The sequence below is a fragment of the Staurois parvus genome, unplaced genomic scaffold, assembly GCF_062004578.1.
Source record: "Staurois parvus isolate SC_StPar_1 unplaced genomic scaffold, SC_StPar_1.0 ptg000052l, whole genome shotgun sequence".
NCBI classification, from domain to species: domain Eukaryota; kingdom Metazoa; phylum Chordata; class Amphibia; order Anura; family Ranidae; genus Staurois; species Staurois parvus.
The window spans coordinates 7,912,311-7,939,046 of record NW_028317848.1 but is presented as its reverse complement, the minus strand read 5'-3'; the positions used below and the strand labels follow the sequence as shown (position 1 = coordinate 7,939,046).

Sequence of the window (26,736 nt, the reverse complement as noted above, 5' to 3'; positions counted from 1 at the left end):
ATTTAAATCAGTTTGATTTAAATCAAATCCACCCTGGTAAAAAATTAAACCTAAAACATCAAATACATTTTGAATAATAACAAATAATGCAATGTTTTCTTATTGAAACAATTTGGACTGGGACTGATATTGGGTAACAGACCTGTATGTCATTAGCAGGATTCCAGTCTATATCATACAGAATTAAATGGGATGCTCCAATCAGGTTTAGGCCCACACCACCAGCTTTTGAACTCAGAAGGAAGATGAAATCCGAGGAATATTTGCTGTTAAATCCATCCACTATGCGCTGCCTGTGACCGACTGGTGTCTGTCCATCCAATCTAGTGCAACTGTACCCGTGTTGTTGGCACAGTGCTTGCAATATATTTAACGTTTGGGTATAGTTTGACACAAGGACTACTCTGGAAATACATAGCAAATGCAGGTTATACATCTGGAATGTAAACAAAATATTAAAACAAATTATGATTAAACTTGAAGCTCAATATGCCTTCCATGTTTCCTCCCTTCACCCTTCACGACCATGCTAATGAAATGTTTAAATAAAGCCTGTTTATATTACATACCCTATTTTAGACCCAGTTACATCATCACAAGCCACCTAGAAATGGTGAAATGAGAAGCCGGGCATCCTTCCAGGGCCCGTTTGAAATGACAAAAGGGAATCAGTTTTTTTCGATAGTGCTGAGAGCCAGATGCTGGTCCAGACCCAGCTGCATAAAGGCTAGGATTCATCCCACGTGGAAGTTTCTGGGGTGGAAAAGCTCCTGGACTCAAACCAAGTGAAACATGCCTTCAAAGCCCAACTATAGACTTTGCGGGGAAGTAACCTTTCTAGCATTGAGCACTGTAGATAACAAAGACTCTGAGATGCCCACTTCCCTGGGCTCCAACAGCCAAGCATGGGACCATGAACAGGATGGCAAATCTGCCCTTGGAACAGCAGATCCCGACAGAATGGCATGACCCAGAAGTCTTACCAGGTCAGTGTACCACATCAGCCTGGACCAGTCTGGAGCAATGAGGATCACAGGAATGCCTTCCATCTTGATCCTTCAAAGCAGACGAGGAAGGAATTTCAAATTATGATATCCATTGATTAAGGTGTACTATTTCCACAGAGCCAACAGAGCATCCACTGCTTCCACCTGGGGATCCCTGTACCTGGACATGATCCTTTTCAGTTTGTTGTTGAACCAGGAGGCTAGACGTCCTCATCAAAATTATCCCATCTCTGACACATGTCCCGGAACACCTCCAGGAGTAGGGACATCACTTATCCCAGGCCCAGAATATGTCAGCTGAAGAAATCTGCCTGCCAAGCATTTAACCCTTGAAATGTACATGCAGGGGCATATCTACCAAAAGGCAAACAAGGCATTTGCCTAGGGCGGCAATTTTTAGAGGGGCGGCACCGCCCCCCGGAAGAAGTGACCTTGAGAGCAGCGGCGGACAGAGCCATGCAGAGCCGCCATCAGAGGGGTACCTTCTGTACTCTTGCAGTGGCCCGGACAGCAGGAGGATCAATGTGGGGGAGGGCAGTTGCAGAGCGATGCTCCTGTACCTCTCCCTTCAGCAGCTGACAAGCCGGGACCAGAGGACAGCCTGGAGCAGGGAGAGGAGAGGATCCAAAGGAGGTGAGCTGAGCTGTGGTCTGTGGGATCTCCCTGTCTCCCTCCCTGCACTGACAGATCGTATGGGACTGCACACACCTCCCCCCCTCCTTCTTGCTGCACGGAGATCAGCAGCTCTTGGAGGAGGTGTGTGTGTGCAGCCCCATACGATGTGAGAAACGGAGAGGGAAGAGAGAGAGAGAGAAAAAAGAGAGAGGGGGGGGAGAGAAAGGGGGGGAAGAGAGAGAGGGGAGAGAGAGAGAGGAGAGAGAGAGAGAAGAGAGGGAGAGGAGAGAGAGGGAAGAAAGCGGGGGAGAGAGGGAAGAGAGCGGGGGAGAGAGCGGGGAGAGAGGGAAGAGAGAGAGAGGGAAGATAGAGAGAGAGGGGAGAAGAGAGAGAGAAGGGGGAAGAGAGAGAGAGAGGAGATAGAGGGAAGAGAGAGATGGTGAAGAGAGAAGGAATGAAGAGAGAGAGAAAGAGGGGGAAGAGAGAGAGAGAGGGAGGAGAGAGGGAGGAGAGAGGGGGAAGAGAGAGAGGGGGGAGAGAGAGGGGGAAAGAGTGAAGAGAGAGGGGGAAGAGAGAGGGGGAAGAGAGAGGGGGAAGAGAGAGGGGGAAGAGAGAGGGGGAAGAGAGAGGGTGGGGGAAGAGAGAGGGCGGGGAGAGAGAGAGGGAAGAGAGAGAGAGGGGGGAAGAGAGAGAGAAGAGAGAGAGGGAAGAGAGAGGGAAAAGAGAAAGAGGGGGGGCGAGAAGTGGGGGGGGGAGAGGGGGGGCGAGAATGAGGGGAGAGAGAGGGGGGAAGAGAGAGAGAGAAGGAAGAGAGAGCGGGAGGGGGAGAGAGAGGGGGACGAGAGAGAGGGAAGAAAGGGATAAAGAGAGAGGGAAGAAAGGGATAAAGAGAGAGGGAAGAGAGAGGGAAGAGAGAGAGAATCATATATATATATTTACATACATACACACTTTTTGACTCTCACGCTCTCTCATTGGGGGGGGCTCAAAATTCTTGTGTTGCCTAGGGCAGCACAAAGTCTAAATACACCACTGTGTACATGGCTGACAAGGATCCACTTTTACCTCTCTGGCCACAGCAAGAATTCTGGCTCCCACAACAGGAGGTCATCCAAACATCTGACAATAGGGATGCTAAGAGAATGCAAGAGGGCTAACACTGGGACCAGCATCTTGGTGAACACCCAAGGTGGAAAGGAGAGGCCAAAAGGCAGGGCCAAGAACTGTAGGAATTGCTGATAGGCTGAAAAGATGAGAGCAAGTAAGTATCTCTGATGTCCACAGAAGCTAGAATGTCTCCCTAGTGAAGGCAGGTGATTGAAGGGAATCAATGCTGAATTTGAATAGAAATCTAAAAGGGCTGCTTCTTGACATGCTGTGAGGGAGATTACTTCATAACCTGTTCCTTAGGCTTCTTCAGCTAAGGAAAATGGGTGTTCTTGCCGCTGTGGCATCCTTGATGATATTACCAAGATCTGATCAAAATGGCTGTTGTCCCTTGAATGCCATGCAGATCAAACACTTCTTTCAGCTGTTCAGTACTTTGCAAATGCTCTGACAGGAGGCACATGTGAGAGATAACACAGGAGGCTTCCAGAAAACCATCACAGCATAAATGTAACACTATAACCATTTGCTTCATGCATTCAATAAGCAAGGGATCACCTGCAGCAGTGGCTAGATCCTTTTTAAGGGATTTTGACCAGTCATGGTTTGAAAAGTAAGGTCACAGCCAGAATTGGGTACAGGACCCACTAGCGAGAACAAAGCTCTGTAAAGGACATCCAACTGCTTATTGGTTTGGTCCCTAAAAGCAGGTGCATTCTTCACCAGTATGGTAGTTGCCTTGTTAAGGCCAGAAATAGCCTGATCCACAGTGGCAATGGACCATTCCTGAACAAAATTCTTGCAAAGCAGATGCAAAGCTAATAAGCAGTTGGAGAAGCAAACAACTTATCAGGGTGCTTCCAATCTCCATGCAGAATTTGGAGAACACTGGAAGAAGCAAGGGTAATGGTTAGGGTAAATGGCAAGACCTTGAGCACTTATGAAACCCAGAGTTGGTAGGTGAGGGTCTGACTGTAGGGTCAAATGGCTGGAGGTAACCCAAGTCACTGTAGGCGAGCAGTAGGAATGGTTTAAAGATCCACTCTGCTCTTTGAAAACAGGAGCAGCAGCAGGGAAATGCTTCTGAGAGGCTGTATGGCAAGAAAGATTGGAAGCATGACACTCTACCCTGCGTATTATGCCAGCGACAGGGCAGGGACTGATGTGAATGTACAATAAATATGTAAAATACTGCAGAAATTGATGGCACTATATAAGTACCTGTAATAAATAAATTTTCTAAGCTATGGAAAATTCAAGGATAACATGCCATATTCCTGTAGTAAATCAGCCAATGTGTTATGTTTTGTGCCTTCATGGTAAGTAGAATGTTTTTAAAGTACTTGAAAACTAATACAAGCATTTTACATTCTTTTGTTTTCTTTGGGTTCGCAACAATCATCTCTTAGGAAGTGACAAACCAGGAAATGGCTTAAAACAGCAGGGTGTAAAAATGCTCTAAGACATTTCAAAATTGCAAATAAATTATATGAAAGCCTGAAATATTTTTCAAGCAGAGTGCCATACGCTCATGCTGTGATTAATATTTATCTGTAATATGTATACAGACAATGAATAAATACATAAAACCTGAGTTTCTACATCTTTTTCATTTAATTGATATGCAAGCAACCTAAGATAATTTAAGCTGACCATACAATGACTGAAATGCAAATGGTTAAGTGGGAACTGGTTGAATTCTGATCAACGTGTGCACATCCCTACTCGACAGAAGTAGAGTGTTTGATTGACTTCTGTCGAAGGGACATGCTGGAAAACCTTTGTCGATCAGTGGCTGCAGCTGCTCATCAGTGTACAGTATTTTACCAACTGCAGGGGTTGCTGCCAGAACACAATGGCCTGGTGGTGGTGGGGGGTGGGGGTTCCTCTATCCGCCTGTTTGCGTGGCTGGAGGAATCTGTTTTTTTTTTTTTTCATTCAGCCCACCTTGTTCAGTGTATGGCAAGATTTAGAATTAACTGACAAGATAATTTGGCTTGCAGTTAATCTACTGACCTGCATTGATCTTCTATGTTGTTTCAATCTGCTTTGTGCTGCTTTTGCATTCCTATGGTCTTGTACCTGGACAGAAGCCGTACTGACACAAACAAAAGCCCATCTACACAGATCCTAAAAATCTTTCTGCATATATGTTTACCTCTCAGACAGACTGTGCTCTTTTATTGCTTGTAAAAGCTTCATTAAAACCTGTAGTTTTCCAGACTCAGACTCTAATACTTCCTCTGTATTATAACTTTGTGGAAATAGATCACTTAAACTTTCATAAAAGCTCGTTTCCTCCTTGTTTGGATTTGTAGTCTTCCCCTGGTGAAAGAAATAACTATTATTGCTTGCCACCTCTACAGTGAAATTTGTAATTAGCTTACATGGTGCACCAACAATGCAGTACTGCTCCTGAATTCAGAGAATCATTGCCACTCATAAGAAGGTTGTGCCTGCTTGCACTAGAGTGAGATGAGATGTTGCAGGGGATGTGGCTATCAGCCTTGTCAATGCTGATTCTGAGCCCTTTAGTCTGTCAGTCAGCACCTGGACGCGCTAAAGCCAGCCAAAGATGGATCAAATCTCAAACAGTTCAGCAGGAACCAGCCAAGATTCGATCCATTTATGGGCAGGCAGGTTGTGCTGAAGTCGATCTATTGATCGACTTGGGTACAACCAACCCGTCGGATTTTCTACGTGCAATTACTGGTGGCGGCTATAGTCGCCAGGAAGGCTCCCTGGCGGCAGAACACAATAGAGCTGCGGGAAGGATTCAGCATCAGTGTTGATGGGGGAATCAAGCAATTTTCTTTCCTTCCACCACCGATGGTGGAAGGAGAGAGAATCACATAATCTATATCATGCTATAGTCCTTTCCGCTGCTTTCTAGATTGACAGCACTGCCTTTGCTGCTGAACGTCTCCCGCTTTAAGCTGCAGTGTCTGGTAGGGGAAGCATGTGAGACACACTGCTTTGGCTGCTGAACGTCTCCCGCTTTAAGCTGCAGTGTCTGGTAGGGGAAGCATGTGAGACACACTGCTTTGGCTGCTGAACATCTCCCGCATTAAGCTGCAGTGTCTGGTAGTGGAAACATGTGACACACACATGAAGGAGGATTTGGCTCAGTCAAGATAGGTACAGAGAGGTTTTTGGTTGACTTCATGAGGCTTGTGCATCACATAGTAAATAGATGTAGAACTTGCTTAAACAGTCATACAGAAGCCTTTAGATGTACTTTAACTTTACTGCTGCCAGGACAATTTTTTCATCTTTCACACACATATGAAAATGTACTAAAACTGACTTCAATTTTTATGGCGGACCTGCAAATTATACATTTTCAGACAGCAGAGTACTTTTTGAAAAAAATATAGCAGATCTAATTTTGGACTTTCAATGACATTGTGCTAAGGGTGAGCAAAACTATATTTTTATTAAATATGCTAACATCGACATGAAATATAACAAATAAGACTGTGTCATACCTATGAAACAAATGTATCCAAAATTTTAAATAGACCCCTGGTGCCCAACCGGCAGCCCTTTGGCACTTATTCTGCGACCAGTGAAGGAAAATATTTTTAAACTGGGTTCTAGAATTTAAATAGCTTGGTTTATTCTTCACACTATCCTACTTTTTTCCTGTGCTGTTCATCTATTCTCTCTTTTTATATTTTTTCTGTTCTTTTATAATAGATCATGTTGTGAGTATTGGTAAATGTGGGACAAGTAATTTTTAGGCGGACTGTTCGCAGCACAAATAAAAAGTTAATTTGTAAAGGGGTTGAAGTAATAGGTGTGACCTCTAGAAGTCTAATGAAATGTGTCTCCAGTTTCTGACCATCTCCTGCAGCATGTCTGCAGTCTCTCACTGTCCCCTGTAGCATTGTAAAATTCCTATACTCTCTTGACTATCTCCTGTTGCATGCCTGCAGTCTTTTACAGCCTTCTGTAACATTATATTTACTGAATATTGTAGCCAGATGCTGGATTATGGCAGTATGGAGAAGGAGACATTGCTTTCTACTTACTTTCCCTTTTTTGTGTTGTTGATGGTGGTTTGCACAACCCTCCTCTGACCAGCAGGAGGAGATCCAAGTCTAGTGAACCTAAAGACTTCAATGCAGAACACCTGGAACGTGTAGTTCGAGGCAGCAGCTTTGCACAGGTATAACTGGCTTTCTGAACTATAGGCCCCAATATACCATGCGCAAAAGCAGGACTGTTACAGCACCCAAGCCACATTCATTCATAGCAAGCTGGAACCTCACCACATTCAAATCCATACAACACCACTGCCAAATCAGAGCTGCAGTTATACTTAATTATTATCTTTGGACTGCTTCTATCCTGCCCTTCACTGAACTGTGTTGCACCTATTGTCATGAAGAACTAATATAAGTGCACCATCCTTAATTTAAAATGGCCCTCATTCCTCCTCCCCCATTGTCTATGTTGCTCAAATTTGACAATTTAATCCTAACATTGACATCATCAGTGAACACTGGCAGTATAGCTCCTACAGTATATTGTTAGATCAAGTCTTATTACTGCTCACTGTCGCATTTTAGGTGGCATTGCTACTGTTTATACTGGTCTGGACAGTTTGTGTCTCTTATATCTAGCCCTCACTGTTAGCCTTTTTGTTTATGTTGCATTGTGTTCTCACAATTGCCAACCTACTTGTGCCTGCCTGGTTATCAGTTTTACTGAGTAATAATACAGTACACGTTTACCCTTGTTAACTGCTTCAGTGCCTGTTTTCAAAGTAGCTTTGTTATTGAGCAATATGAGTTATCTGCTGTATCTCACTGTGCCTGCTTGCTTTTTCTGCTCAACCTGGTGTATCAGAAGGGCTAAGACCCTTGAGGAGGCAGAGGCAAAGAGGAAAGGGCCTATCTTAACTAGTGGCTCCTTCGGATAAAGTGCTACAATATTACGTGTGGCCATTTGATGATATCAGGAGCCACACATAAGCCCCCTATATGAAGTAAGTTGACCACTACCGTAAAAAAACCTATATTGGTATCGAATTTTAAACTGAAAAAATGCCTCCAAAAAGATTGTTATACCTCAGACATGTGTGGAAGCACCTAATGTGTGTATAGTAATAGGCATTTAATTATGCCTGAGGCCTAACTGCATGTATGTAAGTGTATTTTGTGTAGTATCACCATTGCACAGGCATCCCACTGACCTGGAGCGTCTTGTAGAGAAGGATAGGGTGGTTACAAAGTTTCTTGAGTGCACCGATACAGACCAGGTGGGGGCTGTTCTCCCCCAGCCCTAGCAAACAAGATCTTACAAGACCAGAGTTGAGAAGCCTTCTGTACAAATCAAGCTGAAACATGGATGGCTTGCAGAAGACTATGCTCTCAATCTTTGGAGGGAGGAATTTATTAATGACCTCCTGTGTTCTTCGGAGAATAAAAAGGCCTGTCACACGAGCCAGTTCTGAAGCTCTTTCTTCTCCTAAAGTTTTTTGTTCCTAAACCACGGAAAAACCAGAAGACAGTTTAGCATGAAAGGAAACAGTAAATTTGATAAACAGTTCAGCTCACAAGTGCAGAATAAATGATTGGGTCACAGGGAGCACCGCTCACTACAGTATAGTCAGAACACTTTAAAGGGACGATGGCGAGTTCCAGCTCCTACAGTGACAACAAACCCTTTCTTCTCTTCACTGCAAACACACAATGAGAGACAGCCACTAAGAAGCTTCGGTAGACTGGTCTCTGTTCTTCAATACTTTCAAATATATTTCTGAAGTAAAAACACTGCAATAGATAAATAATCTTTAAAGCAACGAAACCACAAGATATTTGATTAGTTAACACCACTGTCTCTTGAGTTTAGCCTTTGATATATCTGACCCTTTTATGGAAAATAAAACCAGAATCAGAAGTAAAAGCTTAATGCTGCCAATGGATGTGTTATGCTGTTCAGCCGGTCTTGTGTTTCACATGCTTCTGACACACATGACAAGCAGACAGGTGACTATTTCCTTGCAAGCTGTTACATTGCTTTTGATTCTGCTCAGTAGAGATGAAAGCATATATCCCTGTGTCCCAGGTCATGAGGTGAAGGACTTTCCAATAGTTAGTGTAAAGAGGAAAGGATCGGCACTGCTCCCAACCAGCCCAGGTAAACCAACAATAAAGAACGGCCTCAGCATACATTTCTCCACCAAACAACACACCCCGATATATTTCACCCCACCCACCAGGGCTTAGTTATGACTAAGCCCCAGTAGGTGGGGCAAAATGCATCAGGGAGTGTGGCTTGGTGGAGACATGTAGGCTGAGGCCGCTCTTTATCGTTTATTCACCTTGGCTGGTCAGGAATAGCCGCCATCCTTTCCTCTTTCTGCTGTTTCCTCGTTCAGCTTTACAGCTTCCAAGGCCATACACCTGCTTACTGGACGATGCATCGGCAGCGTAACAATGCTGACTCATCTAATGTGCAAACCAAAGAAGGACAAGTGACATGGGAAGCTGCAAAGAAAAACAGTTAAATTTATGTAAACTGTACATTTGGCTGATTGAAGAAAATGCTCTATAGCTGTGTAAATTTCTTTCAACTATGGAGCCGACAAGTGAGGTTAGGCCTTTTATATATAAAGGCTCTCAGTTTGCTTATATAATGAAAGGAGCTTTTTAATGATTCATCAGCAGTGCCTTCTCTTTAGCTAACCCATAGTACCATGGGAACCCCTTGTCATGTATTAAATAAGTACGCTCCGCCCTCAGTGCTGCCCTGCAGCACAGACCGGACTACTACTGTCACTGCTGTCCCTGAACCTCCTCTCAAGCCGCCAGCGAGTCAGAGCAGCTGTGGAAGAAGAGAGAAGGACACAGAGGCTGCAGGACTGTGTGCAGCCTGAGGAGCCCACAACCTGGGAAAACTAAGAAGCAGTAATGATTTTGCTGTGCAGTCTAAGAAAAGACAGAGTCTGCTGGGAGGAGCAAGCACTTGTGGGAGATGTAGTCCCCAAACAGACTATACCTGGTGCTGCAGAGAGTTTTGGAACTACAAGTCTCAGCAAGACCAGGGATATGCAAGAAAGGGAAAGGCAGAAAGTTCCTGGGCTTGGAGCAGTTGATTAGAGGATGGTGCACAGTACACATCCCAATTAGAGAAACATAACCTGTTACTCTACAATATTGAACTTTAAAGGTACCTCACAAGATAGCACATCCTTGTCATAAAACATACAATTTATTTGCATTGTATTAAAAACAACGATAAAATTTAATTCACAAAAAGGGAGAGGGTCCCTAACGAATTTCGATTCATCTATGGCCATCTTCACTGTGAATGGCTGAGCAGCACTGAGTTGAGTCATTTTCATTCTAGGAGTGGGACAGGAAGTCCCTGTCCTGCTGTCAGAACACACCTCTGTATACTGTGTGTAGCTTCAGATACATACAGTTCATAGAACACTGACAGCCACTGCAAGTGTTAGTGAAAGAAACAGTTTGTCTGGATCAAGCAAACTATTTAAAAGTTCACTAAAACATTAAGTTAGGCTTTTACAATACATTAAACAAAGTAAGGAAAAAACTATTAAATCAACTTTCTATTACATTACAGAAAAAGCAAATAAGGTCTTCTGTGAAAGGCAGTGCAGGATGGTGGTACATCCAGCAGCCTAGGTGTCTATCTAATTACTTCTATTTTTATGTCACAAGTTTTTGAGTAATTGTGCATGGCAGCATGAAACTACATAACTGTACAGTTTGGAGGTGCCAAAGGCTCCCTGAGCACCCTGATCATGCCTGGAATGCTATACATTGTGCTTTTTGTACTTACTTTGGATGCCGAAGGTTCACGGGATTGTAAAATAGGTTCCTCATATATTTTTCTGTAAGTAGACAAAGATCCAAGTATTCCTGGATTAACGAAGTTTATCAAAGCAAAAAACTCCTGTAGATCATTTTGTATAGGAGTACCTGGAAGAATAAACCAATTCATTGTTAAACATCTACTGTATGTAACATTGTACTTTACACATCACAGATTGTGACTGTCAGGGTACTGGAACAGTAAAGAAATGGGGATTTTGTTTTCATGCAAGTTATACTGGCTCATTAGGCTCTACTCCAAAGAAGCCATATTTTCCATACACTTTCCATACACTGTACCGGCGATGGCCAAAAGCCTAAAACAGCTATGAGCAGTTTGAAATAAATGGATATCTAACATTAGCCTATATTTGCCCTATACACTAGTGGTTCTGGATGGGCATCTGGTTGATGGGACGTAAAGATTTATGCGGCTCCGCCCACTGTTCCAAAATGAGGAGTAATCCTCTTATTTTTGGGATATGTGATGTATGCAAATACCTTCTGTCTTAAGAAGTGCTGTAAATTTGTTAAAATGTAAACTATGTTAAGATTAAGTAACTATAATGTGTCTCCCAATCTATCCATTACAGTGACAATCAGATCTTTTGCGTTTTCTAAGCTGATCAAGTCATTCCTCCAAGATAAGGCTGATGCTGGTGGCTGTCTGATCAAAACATAATCATCCAACTTAAATGATGTTGTTTATACACACATTGTTCTAGAGCAGTGCTTTTCGACCTGGGGTGCTGTAAGGGGTCTGCAGGGGTGCCGTGACAACAACCGGATCTGTGTGATCCTATGTTAACTCCTGTGCACAGAAGAGGCAGAGAGTTCAGCCTGCACCTCCTCCTCCCCATTGGTCAGCACAGCTTTTAGTTTTGCCAGTAAAAGTACAGATAGCAGCGGGAAGGAGGAGAGAGCCAGGAGGAAGTACTGGCTGAGTTCTCTGCCTCCTCTGTGAACTGGAGTTAACATACGATCGCTCAGATCAAAATGTACAGGAGGGGATTGGAGCTGGGGGGCAGGGTTGGGGAGAGAGAGCACAACCCACACCCCCAGGCTCCCTCCTCCTCTCTGCCGCTGTCAAGACTTCTGAAGGATTGGAAATTGGACAGCAATGGCTGTGCTAGGAGGGTGATTTTGGGAGAGGGTTGTGCTAGGAGGAAGGATTGGGATGGGGTTGGGATTCGTGCTAGGAGGGGAATTTTGGGGAAGAAGGTTTACAACCTACAGATCAATGAACTCTGCCTCACAACATTACATTATAGGGATTGCTCACACCAAGTATAGTGCTGTAAAACGTGCATATTCCCGAGAATCCCATATAGCACAAAAATGCGCTGCCTTATTCAGACATGCATGGATGCCATAAATTCTTAACACCCTCATGCATTTAGTAAGTGTATGTACGTTCACACCTGCTAAAACACGTGGGAGCGCTCGGACACACCTCCTGGTATTATTATTATTATACAGGATTTATATAGCGCCAACAGTTTGCTCAACACTTTACAATATAACGGGAAACAATACAGCATCAATACAGTTCAATACAAGAGGGATAGGAGGGCCCTGCTACTTGGAGCTTACAATCTAAGACGGAGGGGCTGGTGGTACAAAAGGTAGTAACTGTGGGGGATGAACTGATAAGTTTGTCTAAAAGTGGGTAGAGTAGGCGATAGTCGGATAGATTGGGGTAGAAAGTTCCAGAGGATGGGGGAGGCTCTAAAGAAGTCCTGGAGACGAGCATGGGAGAAGTTAAGGGAGCTAGAGATCATGAGATCGTGGAAGGAGCTTAGAGGACGGTGATATTTGGAGACAAGACTGGTGATGTAATTTGGGGCAGAGTTATAAATGGCTTTATATGTTATTGTGAATGTTTTTAATTTTATTTGTTGGGCAATGGGAAGCCAGTGGAGGGATTGGCATAGAGAGATGGCAGATATGGAATGCTTAGTAACGTGGATGAGTCTGGCAGCAGCATTCATGGTAGACTGAAGAGGGGATAGCCTGCGATGAGTAGGCCAATGAGGAGGGAGTTACAATAGTCAAGGCGAGAGATAACAAGGGAGTGAATAAGTTGCTTAGTAGTTTCAGAGGTTAAAAACAGGTGTATCTTGGAGATGTTACAGAGGTGAAGTCTACAAGATTTGGACAGTGATTGGATTTGGGGCTAGAAGGATAGATGGGAGTCCAAGATTACACTTAGTACCTTGGCATGAGGGGGGGACTGATGGTTGTATTATTGATCTTGATGGAGAAGTCAGGGGAGGGGGCACGGGCTGGAGGGAATATTATGAGTTCAATTTTAGAAAGATTGAGTTTGAGGAAGTGGAGTGACATCCATGCTGATATGCCACTTAATAATGCGAGAAGAGACTGAAGGGGTGAGGTGAGTAGAAAGATAGATTTGTGTGTCATCAGCATAGAGATGGTACTTGAAGCCATGGGAGTTTTACAAGTGACCAAGGGAGGAGGTGTAGATGGAGAAGAGAAGGGGTCCAAGGACAGAACCTTGAGCGACCCCTACAGAAAGAGGAAGTGGAGAGGAGGAGACAGAGTTATAGGTAACACTGAAGGAGCGCTGCGATAGGTAGGAGGAGAACCAGGAGAGGGCAGAGTCTTGGAGGCCAAGAGAGTGGAGTTTTTTTGAGGAGGAGAGGATGGTCAACAGTATCAAAAGCCACAGAGAGGTCAAGTAGTAAGAGTACGGAGTAGTGGCCATTGGTTTAAGCAGTTAGTAAATCATTAGTGAGTTTTAGTAGGGCAATTTCAGTGGAGTGTAGTGAGAGAAAGCCGGACTGTAAAGGGTCAAGAAGGTTGTTGTCACTGAGGTAGGAACTCAGACGATTGTGGACTAGGCGTTTTAAGAGTTTAGAGGTAAATGGAAGCAGGGATATGGGTCTTAAATTGTTCAGGTTGGTGGGGTCCAGTGAGGGCTTTTTAAGTATGGGAGTGATCTGTGCATGCTTTAGAGGGGAGGGGAAGGCACCAGTAGAGAGGAAGAGATTGAAGATGTGAGTGAGGGAGCATAGGATACATAGGATAGAAGAAGAGGGTGACTAGTATTTGTGAGGGAACAGGATCAAGGGAGCAAGTGGTAAGATGGGCTTCTGAGAAAACTTTTGTGACCTCTTCAGTAGTAGCAAGGTCAACAGAGGAAAGTGTTGAGGGAGGTTTAGTATAAGGTAATAAGGTATGCTAAAAAGGATAGGTGCGTGTGCAGTGGAGATGCCCCATGAACTGCATCAATCTTGTTTTTGAAATGATTGCCAATCTCGTAAGCAGTGAGTGAATTACTGGGTGGAGGTGGAGAAAGTAGAGAGTTAAAAGCATAGAAGAGACTGGGATTTGGTCTTACAGCATAATCGCTCCAGTGCATGGGTATGTCTCTTAAGATTTCTGGTGTTGTCAGTCTGCCAAGGTTATAATAGTCGAGGCCTGATACTTAGTGTAGTTAGAGGAGCAAGTGAGTCTAGTGTGGATGAAAGTGAACTGTTGTAGACAGAAGTGGCCAAGTCAGGGCACAACAGGGGAGAGATTATGTCATAGAGTTGGTCAGTTGCAGAGTAGAAAAGAGAAGGCTTAAAGTTGTGAAGGTTTCTGCGGGTAATTGTTTGCTGCTTGGAGGGAGAGGTGTCTGAAGATGAGGACACTGTGAAGGTGATGAGATTGTGTTCAGAGAGAGGAAAGGGGGTGTTTGTGAGGTTGTAGGGAGTGCAAAGATGGGAGAAAACAAGGTCCAAGGTATTCCCATCAGAGTGAGTGGAGGACTGTGTCCATTGTGTTAGGGCAAAACATGAGGTTAGGTTGAAGAGTTGGGAATTCAGCTGGGTTGTTAACATTAATCGGGATATTAAAATCACCAAGAATGATAATGGGTATTTCAGAGGAGAGAAAGTAGGGTAGCCAGGCAGAGAAGTCATCAAGAAAGCGCAACACTGGTCCAGGAGGCAGATAGATCACTGCAATCCTCAAGAGAAATGGGAGAAAACAGCCAAATACAGTGAGTCTCAAAAGAAGAGAAGGATAGAGAGGGAGGGTTAGGGAGGACTTGAAAGATGCTCAATGGGGATAGAAGCAAACCAACTCCACCTCCTTTCTGACCACTGGGTCTGGGTGAGTGAGTCCGGTGGAGGCCTCCATGGGAAAGTGCTGCGGGAGAAGCAGAATCTGATGCTTGAAGCCAGGTTTCTGTAATTTCCAGTAGATTAAGGGAGTGGGAGACAAAAAGGTCATGGACAGAGGTGAGCTTATTACAGACAGAGCGGGCATTCCAGAGTGCACATGAAATAGGGAGGGCGGTTTTTAGGAGCAGGGGGATTGAGATTAAATTGAGTAGATTGTGGCTATTCTTGGAGGAAGGAGGGTGCCTGGTGCAGGGGTGAGATACTGGAGGACCAGGGTTTGGGGAGATATCCCCAGAGGTTAGAAGAAGAAGGAGGGTGAGGAAAGTAAGTTGGGAGTGGGATGTAAATGAGTGCACATGCCCTCCTGTCCTGGTGTTTGGGTCAGCAGGTGGGTTAAAAATTAGCAGGAGGCGATGAGAGCAGTAGTAGGGAGATGGCAGAAGTGAGGGTAATACGGGGTTTTGGAGGGGAGCAGAGGGGTAAAGGAATGAGATTTTGAGAACAGAGGATACTAATATGAAAAGGAGGAGTAGAGGGGGCATATTAAAAGGTACGTGGAGTGGGAATCCGATTTGTAGGAGACGTTTCCCAGGGTGTTTTGCTTGCAGTCCATCCAGAGTTCAGTAGAGTTCTTTGTTGTATCTTCCTGCTGCTCTTGTTAAACAGGCACTTAGCACTCCAGCAGAAAATGCCCTATCTGTGATTGTGCCCCCTGTTTGTGACTTCCCCCATAAGATGGTCTAAATTTATAGGGAAATTATCAAATGAGGAACCTTTCTACACCCCAATTACAAAATGATAAGGAACACATGAATTGGGGGGGGGGGGATTGGTAAAAGCAGACCAGCCACAGACACAGGCCAAAGTCATAAAAGATGATTGATTCTATGATCACAGAGAGGCAAAAAGGAGGTGAGAATCAAGCACCACAAACAGACAAAAAGTATGAATGAGCCCTCAGACTGCTATGCCCTGGGATTGTGCACAACTGTAAAGAGTGCCTTGATTGAAGAAAAGGCTGAAGAACACTGTTCTAGAGAATATTGTTTGACTGTCAAATTCTGCAAAGGTGCTCTAAATAGCATCATAAGTCTATGGTCAGCTTAGCTTTGATAATTACTAAGTGGCCTAGGTAGCTGTAGAAAAAATATTTTACTAATCTATATTGAGACTATGGAGTTCAGGGTTGGATTTGCACTAAGAACGCAAAGGTTCTACTTGCATGGAGTTTGTTCTCAACATGTTCTAGAAGACAATTCTTTTTTTATTAAAACCTGCAGTAACTGAGAGAAGTCTATTGCCTCTTCAAAAAGATTGTACAACTATGGCCAGCATTATCGCTTTCTTTCTTCCTAAGTACTGCCACCTTTTTTTTCCATATTTACCTGAAAGAATGATTCTTTTACTGCAAGACAAACTGCTGAGTGCTGATGTGGTTTTTATGGAGCTGTTCTTTAAGCGGTGCCCCTCGTCACAGATGATTAGGTCGAAGCCCAGGCTCTGGATTTGGTCCATAGAACGTAACAACATCTCATAGCTAATGATCAGCACAGGATACAGAGGAGAGTTGATGAATTCTTCCACTTTGTGATCCTGTGCACAAGCATAAGTACCATAAATTGATCTGCAATGTTTTATACAGGGATAATGCACTCAGAATTCTGCAACATAGAATATCTAGAAAACGGTTTCATAGGAGACATAGACTAGTTTACTGACATAAAAACTAAATTCTCACTATACTCTATTTCTAGACTGCAACAGGATTGCATTTTCTTTTTATAAAAACAGTGGAGAAAGGTTGCAGCAGACTCTTTGTATGAACTTCCTGTGAGCGCTCTAGCAGAAGCTGAACATCACACTTTTACTTCAGTGAGCACAGAATATGACGATACATGGTGCTTGTAGACCAAGTCAGGTGTGCGCAGGAAAGGGTTTCAAAACAGAAGCTAAACAGACTAAACATTGTCAGGAAGTTTCTTTGGATACACCTTGCAGATATTATGTCACTGTAATCAGGACATACATGTATATAATAATAATAATTGAAAAAAAGTATTGACTCTTAGGTGCTCACCCCTTCGATGGAGATCAAATGTAGAGGAGAAGGGGGAGGTGAAAGGGTTAAAAAAACAATTGTACAATCAAACTCCCCCTACCGAATCTGTTGCAGTTTGTAATCTGAAACTAATGAATGATTGTTCCTCTTTCCACCCTTGTGAAAGGAAGGGATGGGCTCTCAGATATAAACATTATTACTTTTTACATTTGTATTTGATTTTACTAGTCATCCAGACATTTATATTGTACAGAGCTGTTTGGATCTCATCTGTACCATTGGGGTAGATTTACTAAAACTCAGAACCTAGTACAGCTGTGCATGGTAGCCAATCAGCTTCTAACCTCAGCTGGTTTAACCGCCTCCCACCCGCCATATAGTACAATGACGGGCGCAAGGCGGTTCTCTCATTCTGGGAGGACGTCATGTGACATCGTCCCATTCTAACCGCTTATGTGCGGCTCCGGGAGCGCGCAGCGAGGTGATCGGTGCGCTGTGTCCCTCGATCGTCGGCGCTCTCCTCCGCAGTGTCCTGAGGTGAACCCGGAAGTGTTACTCAGTGCTAACTGAACCTGGAAGTGTCAGTGAAAGGGAAGCCACTGTCATCAGGGGCTTTATTATTTTCAGAGCCCTGCTGTGATCCAGTCACCAATCTACCAGACCCAGAGAGGGAAGCACCTGCAACTCAGGAATCTTCACCCACCTATCCCTTAAAGGGGACCTATGGCCTATTGGATCCACCTACACCTACTGAGGGCTATTTACCCATACCAACTGAAATAGAACCCACCTTAAGTTCCAGTCCGGACCCAGACCAGTGAAGTGGACCTGTATGATTTATACACCGCGTAATCTCATTACGCTTCTGGTTAGTGCGCAATTTTTACCTTAATACAGGGAGCACCACCACTGGACTGGAAGCTGCATATCGCTATTTATTCATAAAAACTGTCACTGGCTGTTTTCATTTTTGGGTATATATTTACGACATATTATATGATACCGCTATTAGCGCTGCACATATATATTTTTACTACAACAGTGAAGAATCTTGCAAAATCAATCTGCCACCTTCACAAGCGAGATCCCTCCTCAAGTAAAAGTATTCAGGAGCCAGCCACCGTCTCCTTGTGAAATCAAAACTCACCGCAACAGAAGGCTGTCATTACAACAGCAAAAACACCTATATCACGTGCCAGAATTCATCAACGTGTGTGCAACGCTCCCCCATGTCTACATCTAGAAGTACTTCTTGATGGGATTGAGCTGGGGTGAATAAAGCTCACCAGGAGCAGAAAAATCTCCAGTAGTGTAGTATTTATTTAGAATAAATATAAAAACCATCCATATGCAAAAAAAGATAAAATCACTTACACGTAAAGCCGCTGCCGACCCAGGATCATGCAGTGGCGTGATGGCAGCACTAAAAACTCCTCCCCGATGGCAGCAGGCTCCTGTATACTTTTACATGAGGAAGGATCTCACTCCAGAAATAGATATCCACCTCGTCACTATTTTCTTTTTTCGCAATAAGATGCTTGGGACGTAAAGTAATTGTCATTACCTGATCGACTGAAAACACGCGCATTCTCTCTGTGCCCAACCACTTCTGAAATTCCTTCCTCCAGTTCTTCACCAAACTCCCTGGAGTGACAATCAAAGCTCTCTTTATAATAGGCTTGCCTCCAAAAGGACCTTGGCGCAGAAGGGTCCATATCAAGACAATGCACTGAAGTGTTTTACCCAAACCCATCTCATCCGCCAGGATGGCTCCATACTGACCAGAGACCCTATGCGAAAGAGACCAAAGATGTATTGTCCAAACACATATACCTCTTCTTAGCACAATAAATAAAGAGCACCTCATAGCACTTCAGGGAACAATAAATGTGAATATTCACTGAATATACTATACATACATACACTATGACTGCTGTATTACTGTAAATGTATATATGTTCCAACAATATAACAGTCCCCATAATGTAATATATCACATGTCTTCCAGTTTCTGATGGTTTCAACACCTTAACCACTTCAAGTCCGGACACTTTTACCCCCTTCTAGTCCAGGCCAATTTTCAGCTTTCAGTGCTATCACACTTTGAATGACAATTGCGCTGTCATGCAACACTGTACCCATATGCATTTTTTAGCATTTTTTTTGAGACAGATAAAACTTTATTTTGGTGATATTTATTCACCACTGGGATTTTTATTTTTTTGTTATATAAAGGAAAAACTCCAAACATTTTGAAAAAAAGTGTTTTTCTTATAAAGTTTTGCAAATAAATAATCTTTCTTCATAAATCTTGGCCAAAATGTATTCATTTATCTTTTTAGTAAAAAAAAAATAACCCAAATTAGTTTATAACCAAAAATTATAATTTTTAAAAATTTTATTTTACATTTTTATTATTTAAGTTTTTTTTTTCTTTTTAACATACTGTCACCCTAGCAGTACAGTGTAGGGGGGTGATGAAGATTTTTTTCTTTTTTTTTTTACTCTGATTGCTTTTACACCCATAAAGAGTGTAAAAGCAATCATTTCTTCTTCTCCCTGGCTGCATTCTTGCAGCCATTGAAAAATACTGTGAGAGCTGTGATTGGTTACAGCTTGTCACATGGTACAAGGCTGTTGTGAATAGCCTTGTACCATGTGACCTCTGTGATAATTCACAGATTTCAGTAGTAGTAAGTAATGATGTCAGAAGTGACACCTTGCTTACTACTATTCATGAGATCACTGATTGGCCAATCAGTGATCACATGATCAGGATCTCACACAGAGGTCCCGTACAGTGATCGGTATTCGGACACAGCGGGCACCGGATCACGGTGCCGTGCACTCCCAGGAAGCACGCACAGCCTATAAATGCGGGCGCCGTTTATGAATGGCAACCCGCTCCTGCACTACTCCCGCCCGGCTGCTTATGTACACGGGCCGGACAGGAAGTGGTTAAGTTGTCATAGCACTGGCAAAAGTAAATTGCAGTTTAAGATGTCCATTCTTTTTCTAGGTTGGTTGCAATGTAACAATTACACTGTTTAATTGTAAAACATCTTTTTAGTGTCGCAAACTGAGCCATACCTAAAATATATTGAAGAAGCATGGAGTTTAAGATTTACCTCATCCCCATTAGACATTCATAAAGGAACAGAATCCCTTCTTTTTGATGTGGTCTCAGATGTACAGCCACATAAGGATCAACCACGACATCCACAAGGGGCAAACTGGACTTGCTGAACATTCTCTGAAGATGTTCGGACGGTCTCGGCATTACTATAGAACCTTCCAAAAGACAACACCAAGCATATCAACAGAAACACAGGCAGCAATTTACTAAAAATGGAGCAGGCAGAATCTGGAGCAGCTGTGCATGGCAAACAACCATCTTCAATCTTCCACTTTCACAGTTTAGTTTTGAAAATGAAATCTAGAAGCCTATCGGTTGTCATGCATAACTGCTCCAGATTCTGTCTGCTCCAGTCTTAGTAAATTATTTGGATGGAAGGTGAATACAAAACTGAAATTTCAGGAACAGGTACAATTTGCTGAATCATTAACTAGCTTCTAATTCTTAAATTAGATCTATCATCATAACTTTTTTTTTATAGTTCTGTCATCTATGGGACAAAGAACATGTAGTACTTTCTGCCATGTTGGAAGGTGCTTTCTAACCCTAGGTCCCATCTGGCTGTCATCCCTTCTGCCGCAGTCAATGCGACAACAGATTTGTTGATTCATAGTTGCAGCTTGTCTTGGCTGTGAACACTTTCCAGTGATAAGTAATGGCAAGAGGAATGCAGAGGGAGAGGGAACGTGTCAGCCTATGCATTCCTTATGCCACTGCTAATATTTTGTTATCTGTGCACCTTTAATGTCATTTTCCTTCACTTCCTGTCCTAGAGACGCAAACGGATGTTAGAGGAAATCTCACAAAGTGCTGGGAATTCCCCTCTTAGACAGATGTCCCAGTTGCAAGAATTTCCCTCACCTCTGGGGACTAATCTAAAATTTTGGATTCCCCCTCACTCTTTCTTTCCAACAGTGGTCACCAGTGAAAACAGATGGGTGAATCTCCCCAGTGGGGATACATGCAGCAGTAAAAACTTGACAAAGGGTCTAATCCTTTAGATACAATTTAACCTACTGGTGAACAGGGCAGGGTGTTAAAGGGAACTTCTTACCTGGCATGTGGCTTTCTATGATGCTGCAGAGCAGGGATGAACTCAGGCGTATTTGGATGTTCTTCTGAACACACGTGGTTGAGCCTACCCCTGTCCCCTTTAATAGGCTAATCATTTACAGTGGGGACATTGCCAAGCCTGCAGCCGCATACATACAATGTAACCAATAAAGATTTCCATTCAGAAGCTTTCTGAGTTGCCGGCTACTTGTATTGTGAATATTAAGAAATGAGCTCTTAATTAAAATACATAAAAATGTGTACCTGGTGCGCTGGGATCATGGCGAGGTTTGCAGGTCTGAAGGTCTTTTGATATAGTCTCTTTGCCAATATTTTTTGGGTTGATGAATGGTTTGAGATTGAGGGAATCTAGAGGAACCTGACTGGGTGACACCACTGCTGAGTGGAAACATCTACCAGTAGTATAATCCTCTTCTGCAATTGGACCCATGACCTCAATCTCCTTCCCACCAATCATTAAGGTCTGCCCTTCTTCTAGATTCTCCAGATCCTTCAGCTTGTATCCAGTACCTGACAAAACATTTATAGTCAGTAAAACTGTTTACGGGCAGTGGAATAACTGCTTATGATCAGACTAAAACATTCAAACTAAAGGACTGCAGAAGATGCAAAAACAGGAAAATGACAGAGACTCTTTAAAAACAACTGGTTTAAAAAAGCTCTCTGGAAATCTGGCCAATCAATGAAGCCACAAAAATAAAATAAATAAATACATAAATACATACAAACAAATCAGAAGCTCCCCACCCACTCACACATCCCCCATCCTTTTCCTTTCCCATTATTATACAATATTTATAAAGCGCCAACAGTTCACTCAGCGCTGTACATTACAATGGGGGACAGAACATGCGACAGTACAGTAACAATACAACGGGATACACGAGGGGTTCGAGGGCCCTGCTCTTTCGAGCTTACAATCTAGGATCCCCATTCCTCCTTTACAGGGATCTTCAGCTGTGATAGTTCTTCCTTAGCCACCTATGTTTTGGTAGTCAGTTAGGTAGACACGTTGGGGTTGATTTACTAAAACTGGAGAGTTCAAAATCTGGTTCAGCTGTACATGGTAGCCAGTCAGCTTCTAGCATCAGCTTGTTCAATTAACTTTGACAAAAAAAAAAAAAGAAACAGAAGCTGATTGGTTTCTATGTCGAGCTGCAGATTTTGCACCCTCCAGTTTTAGTAAATCAATCCCAAGGCATGAGTCTCTACCTACAGCAACTGTCAGCTTTTAGCATTGTTGGCTTCCCCAACTGTGTACACTTTCACTATCTGTAACCCTTTCATTGTACTATAAGCACATTTGCTATATAAAACACGAAAACAAAAAATAAAAAAACACTGAACTGAAAAAAGCAAGTACTTGGTGTATTGATCTTTGCAAATGTATAAATATGCATCTATGACTTAATTCTCCCCATGCTTAGGTTTAAACATTCATGGCCACTAGGTGGCACTGTAACTTTGTAAATGATGTTTCATCCTGCTTGTGTATCACAAGGGATACACTAGCCCCCTGATTGGGAAATCTATGAATGCAGAAAATCACATTTAGGTTTTACTGATGATCAAAAAAAATGAAATGAAAAAATACAAATAAAAAAATGTACCTTTTCCAATATCTTTGCCTTCCATATCCTTTAAGGTCACGGATCTCCCTCTGGCGATGAGAACAGCATCTCCTTCCCATTTCTTATGCTTCTTCTTGGACGCCTTGCACCACACCACACTGAAATACTTCACCAGGGAACTGGCCTCTCCTTCCTCCTGTGCTTTGTTGGGTATTGTCTGGTCAGCCAAATGCACTGAAGATGCAGATAAAAGAGGAGACTCTTTTACTGGGTTAATCAATAGAACAAGATCCAACACCAATCAGAGACTAAATAAACTAAATGGTCTATTCTGCTGGGAGATATGAATTGTGCATATACTGTATACAGAATGCGTACATGTGAACCTGAAGGACAGAGCGGCCCAGACACCTAAACACACCTAAAGATTTGGTAATATTTGTAAACGCCTTAGGTAGAAAATGGCGGTCAAGGGCTTTTTTTTTTTCTTTTTCTAAATAAAACACCTGAAACTTAAAAAAAAAAAAAAAAATGCACTTTTCTTTGTTTCTGTTATAACATTTTGCAAATAAATAACATTTCTTCATAAATTTAGTTCAACATGTATTCTGCTACATTTCTTTGGTGAAAATAATAATAATTGAATTAGTATTTTTTTTTTCAAATGTTTCTATTGTTTTTTTTATTTTTTTTATTACATTTATTTTTTTATTTTTTTTACCATTTTATTTTTCAGTACACTGTGACCAAAGCAATACAATGTTACCATAGTAACATTGAACTACTCTGGGGAAGTGATCAGGATTTTTTTTTTTTTTTTTAACACATTATGATTGCTAATACCAATGTATTTCATTGATATTTGCAATCATTGTTACTGAATGAAACTGATTAATTCAGTCTTTTGTTGTGGTTAGCTGTGATTGGACAAAGCTGATCACATGATACAGATGGGCTGTGATTGGCCCTGTCTGTATCATGTGACTGCCTTGACCAGTCACAGCTAACAACATAAATGTATACAATGGATGGCACGACAGGAAGCCATCCATTGTATACAATTGACATGTGATCTGCTGTGATTGGTCACAGTGGTCACATGACACTGGCAACGGGCCGGTGTAGTGATATGTCATTGACTGTATCCCGTGGACACAGCCGGTGACAGATCGCACTGCTGCGCGGCCCAGCAGCCACGTGAGCGGCTCATTTTGACAGGATGTCATATGACGCCCAGTCACAACGAGGAGTGTCCCGCCCGGCCATCAATCTGCTATAGACCGATCGGGAAGATGCTAAAGTAGAACTAAAGGCAAAACGGGTTTTTTTTTCACAACTTGCATAGAGTAAGGAAGTGTCATAAACCCTGTCTTTCCTTCTGCCATCTGTCTCATTTGATCGATTTCCATAATTTATAGATTTGACAGATCATTTGATAGATTTTCCTTCACTTCCTGTCTGATAGCCAAAACAGGAAATGAGAGGAAATATCTCCAAAGTATAGAAATCCTGGGTTGTCACCAGAACTAGTATCCCCACTGGAAGATTTGCACTCCATTTCTGTTCTTGTGTCAACCCTTTCACTCTCGATAACAGTAAACAAGACCAATAGTGTGGATAAATCTCCATAAATGGGGTACAGACAGCAATAAAATGTTGCCAGGTGTTGTAATACCTCTCTATTCTATTCAAAACTAAAAAATAAAGTTTTGCCTTTAGCTATACTCAAGGCTTCATTCACATCTGTGCGTTTTGTAAGCATGCATAAAATCTGGAGTGTCATGTTTGCTGTGCCATTCATTGTTAATGGCACCCCAAACACGGCAACCAGACAAGTGTTTTTCCACTTGGAAAAATGCACAACACACATGGCAAAACGTGGGTAAAAACACAAAAATCAAAGCAGCAAAAAGCTACATAAGCTACTTTGCCACGTTGCTGATGACACCAAGCTGTGCAGTGGAATAACGTCCTTACAGGATGTCGCTAACTCACAACCCGACCTCAATGCACTGTGTAATTGGGCAACTATGTGGCAAATGAGGTTTAATGTTGATAAATGTAAGGTTATGCACTTGGGGGCTAAGAATATGCATGCATCATACATACTAGGGGGGGTACAACTGGGGGAATCAATGGTGGAGAAGGATCTGGGAGTTCTGGTAGATCACAAGCTTAATAATGGCATGCAATGCCAAGCTGTGGTTTCCAAAGCGAGCAAAATCCTCTCTTGTATTAAAAGAGGTATAGACTCCAGAGAGAGAGATATCATATTACCCCGGTACAAATCATTAGTAAGACCTCATCTGGAATATGCAGTTCAATTATGGACACCAATTCACAAAAAGAACATTGGAGAACTGGAGAAAGTACAGAGAAGGACAACCAAACTGATAAGAGGCATGGAGGAGCTCAGCTATGAGGAAAGATTAGAGGAACTGAATTTATTCTCTCTTGAGAAGAGGAGATTAAGGGGGGATATGATCAACATGTATAATACATCAGTGGTTCATATAGTGAACTCGGTGTAGAGCTATTCACCCTGAGGTCATCACAGAGGACAAGGGGGCGCTCTTTACATCTGGAGGAAAAGAAATGTAATCTCCAAACACGGAAAGGTTTCTTCACAGTAAGAGCTGTGAAAATGAGGAATAGACTCCCTCAAGAATTGGTTCTGGCCAGCTCAGTGGATTGCTTCAAAAAAGGTCTGGATTCTTTCCTAGATACACAGAATATAACTGGATACTAACATTTATAGGTAAAGTTGATCCAGGGAATATCTGATTGCCTCTTGGGGGATCATTCAGGAATTTTTTTTCCCCTGCAGGAGCAAATTGTATCATGCTTTGCTTGGTTTTTTTTTTTGCCTTCCTCTGGATCACCTGTGGGTGTAGGATTATAACTTTTTTTTTTTTTTAATGGTTGAATTTGATGGACTTTTGTCTTTTTTTCAGCCGAACTAACTATGTACCTATGTTTGCTGCATGTAGGGAGCCCATTGAAATGAATCGGCTACCTTCTAAAAACACTTACAAACAGCATGATTTTGTGCACATGATCCATATCTAATGCACAGAAACACCACTGGTCAAGTGTGCACATGGAGGTCTAGTGGAAATCTGTGGAGCTTGTTTTTAGAAGGTAGACCCGTGCAGCAGTAGTCTGCAGTACTCCATATTAGCTCCCGTCAGCTATAACATCAATGTAAACAAGAAAAGCATCTCCCGCACTTAGGAAACATGAAGATGCTTTATTCAATCCAGGATAAAACTGAAACTTATGCTTCCACATTCACACTTTTCAGCCCTATGTGGGCCTTAATCTTAGATTAGGTCCCTTATAGGGCTGAAATGCATGAGCATTGAAGCATGAGTGTCAGCTTTATCCTGGACTGAATAAAGCATCTTCACATTTCCTAAGTGCAGGAGATGCTTTTCTTGCATTCTCCATATGCCTAAATGTTCTCCCATACCTGAAAGCCCCAGCTCAGTAGCATGAGCAGTGTTGGAACGCTGACAAGGTGAGTAATAGTGGGTGGGGGGGGGACATCAGATAGACGCTCCTGAATGTTTTTTTTACACATTTCAAGTAAGTATTGTAAAAAAAATGTTTAAAAAAAATTTACATATTTAGCATTTTCAAACTCAAAAGAGACAGGCCACACACCAATGAAGTCTTGAAGATCCATTTAGGCATTATTAGGCAAGCAGCATAGAGCACACACTGTAAACTGTCCACCTTAGTCTGTCCCTCGTAAAGCTTTTCTGATTTCTATGATTAAGCCCTGCTACGGGGGAAACATGTTAGATGGGCGACTTCATGTGGAAGGTCTATAGTGTGCGCTGTATGCTGCTTGCTTCCTTAATAAAGATAACTAGTTCTTCAAGACGTCATTGGTGTGCAGCCAGTTTCCTTTGAGATTGAGTGTGGTGTGGAGCAACACTGGGCTCCTGAGCTTCGAAACTTGGCTAGTTTGCAGAATGGAGATATGGGTAGCTTTGGAGCAGTGGGACATGCAGAAGTTATTTAGCATGTTCTTAAACTGGATCTGTGCTCTGCTTATGCAACGAGTTAATCACGATGTAAACCACCTTCATCATGATTTCTCGCCGATACATTCAGCCACTGGGAGTTAGCAGAAAGTTTGATGAAGGCTACATATTGCCGTAGTTACAAGTGTATTTAAT

At 42.6% G+C, this 26,736-nt stretch overlaps 1 protein-coding gene across 2 annotated transcripts in view; it reads right to left on the bottom strand.

The window, feature by feature from the left end:
- Positions 1–26,736, bottom strand: part of RAD54B (RAD54 homolog B) — an 86,425-nt gene that overhangs the window by 15,992 nt on the left and 43,697 nt on the right. For both annotated transcript variants that reach the window (XM_089666847.1, XM_089666856.1), the window contains exons 4-12: positions 22,589–22,783; positions 21,222–21,488; positions 19,897–20,059; positions 18,333–18,558; positions 16,095–16,302; positions 10,545–10,684; positions 7,930–8,220; positions 4,888–5,054; positions 143–404 (exon numbers count right to left, since the gene is read on the bottom strand). In XM_089666847.1, the coding sequence (XP_089522973.1) occupies positions 143–404; positions 4,888–5,054; positions 7,930–8,220; positions 10,545–10,684; positions 16,095–16,302; positions 18,333–18,558; positions 19,897–20,059; positions 21,222–21,488; positions 22,589–22,783 (1,919 nt within the window). The remainder of the gene's footprint in view (positions 1–142; positions 405–4,887; positions 5,055–7,929; positions 8,221–10,544; positions 10,685–16,094; positions 16,303–18,332; positions 18,559–19,896; positions 20,060–21,221; positions 21,489–22,588; positions 22,784–26,736) is intronic.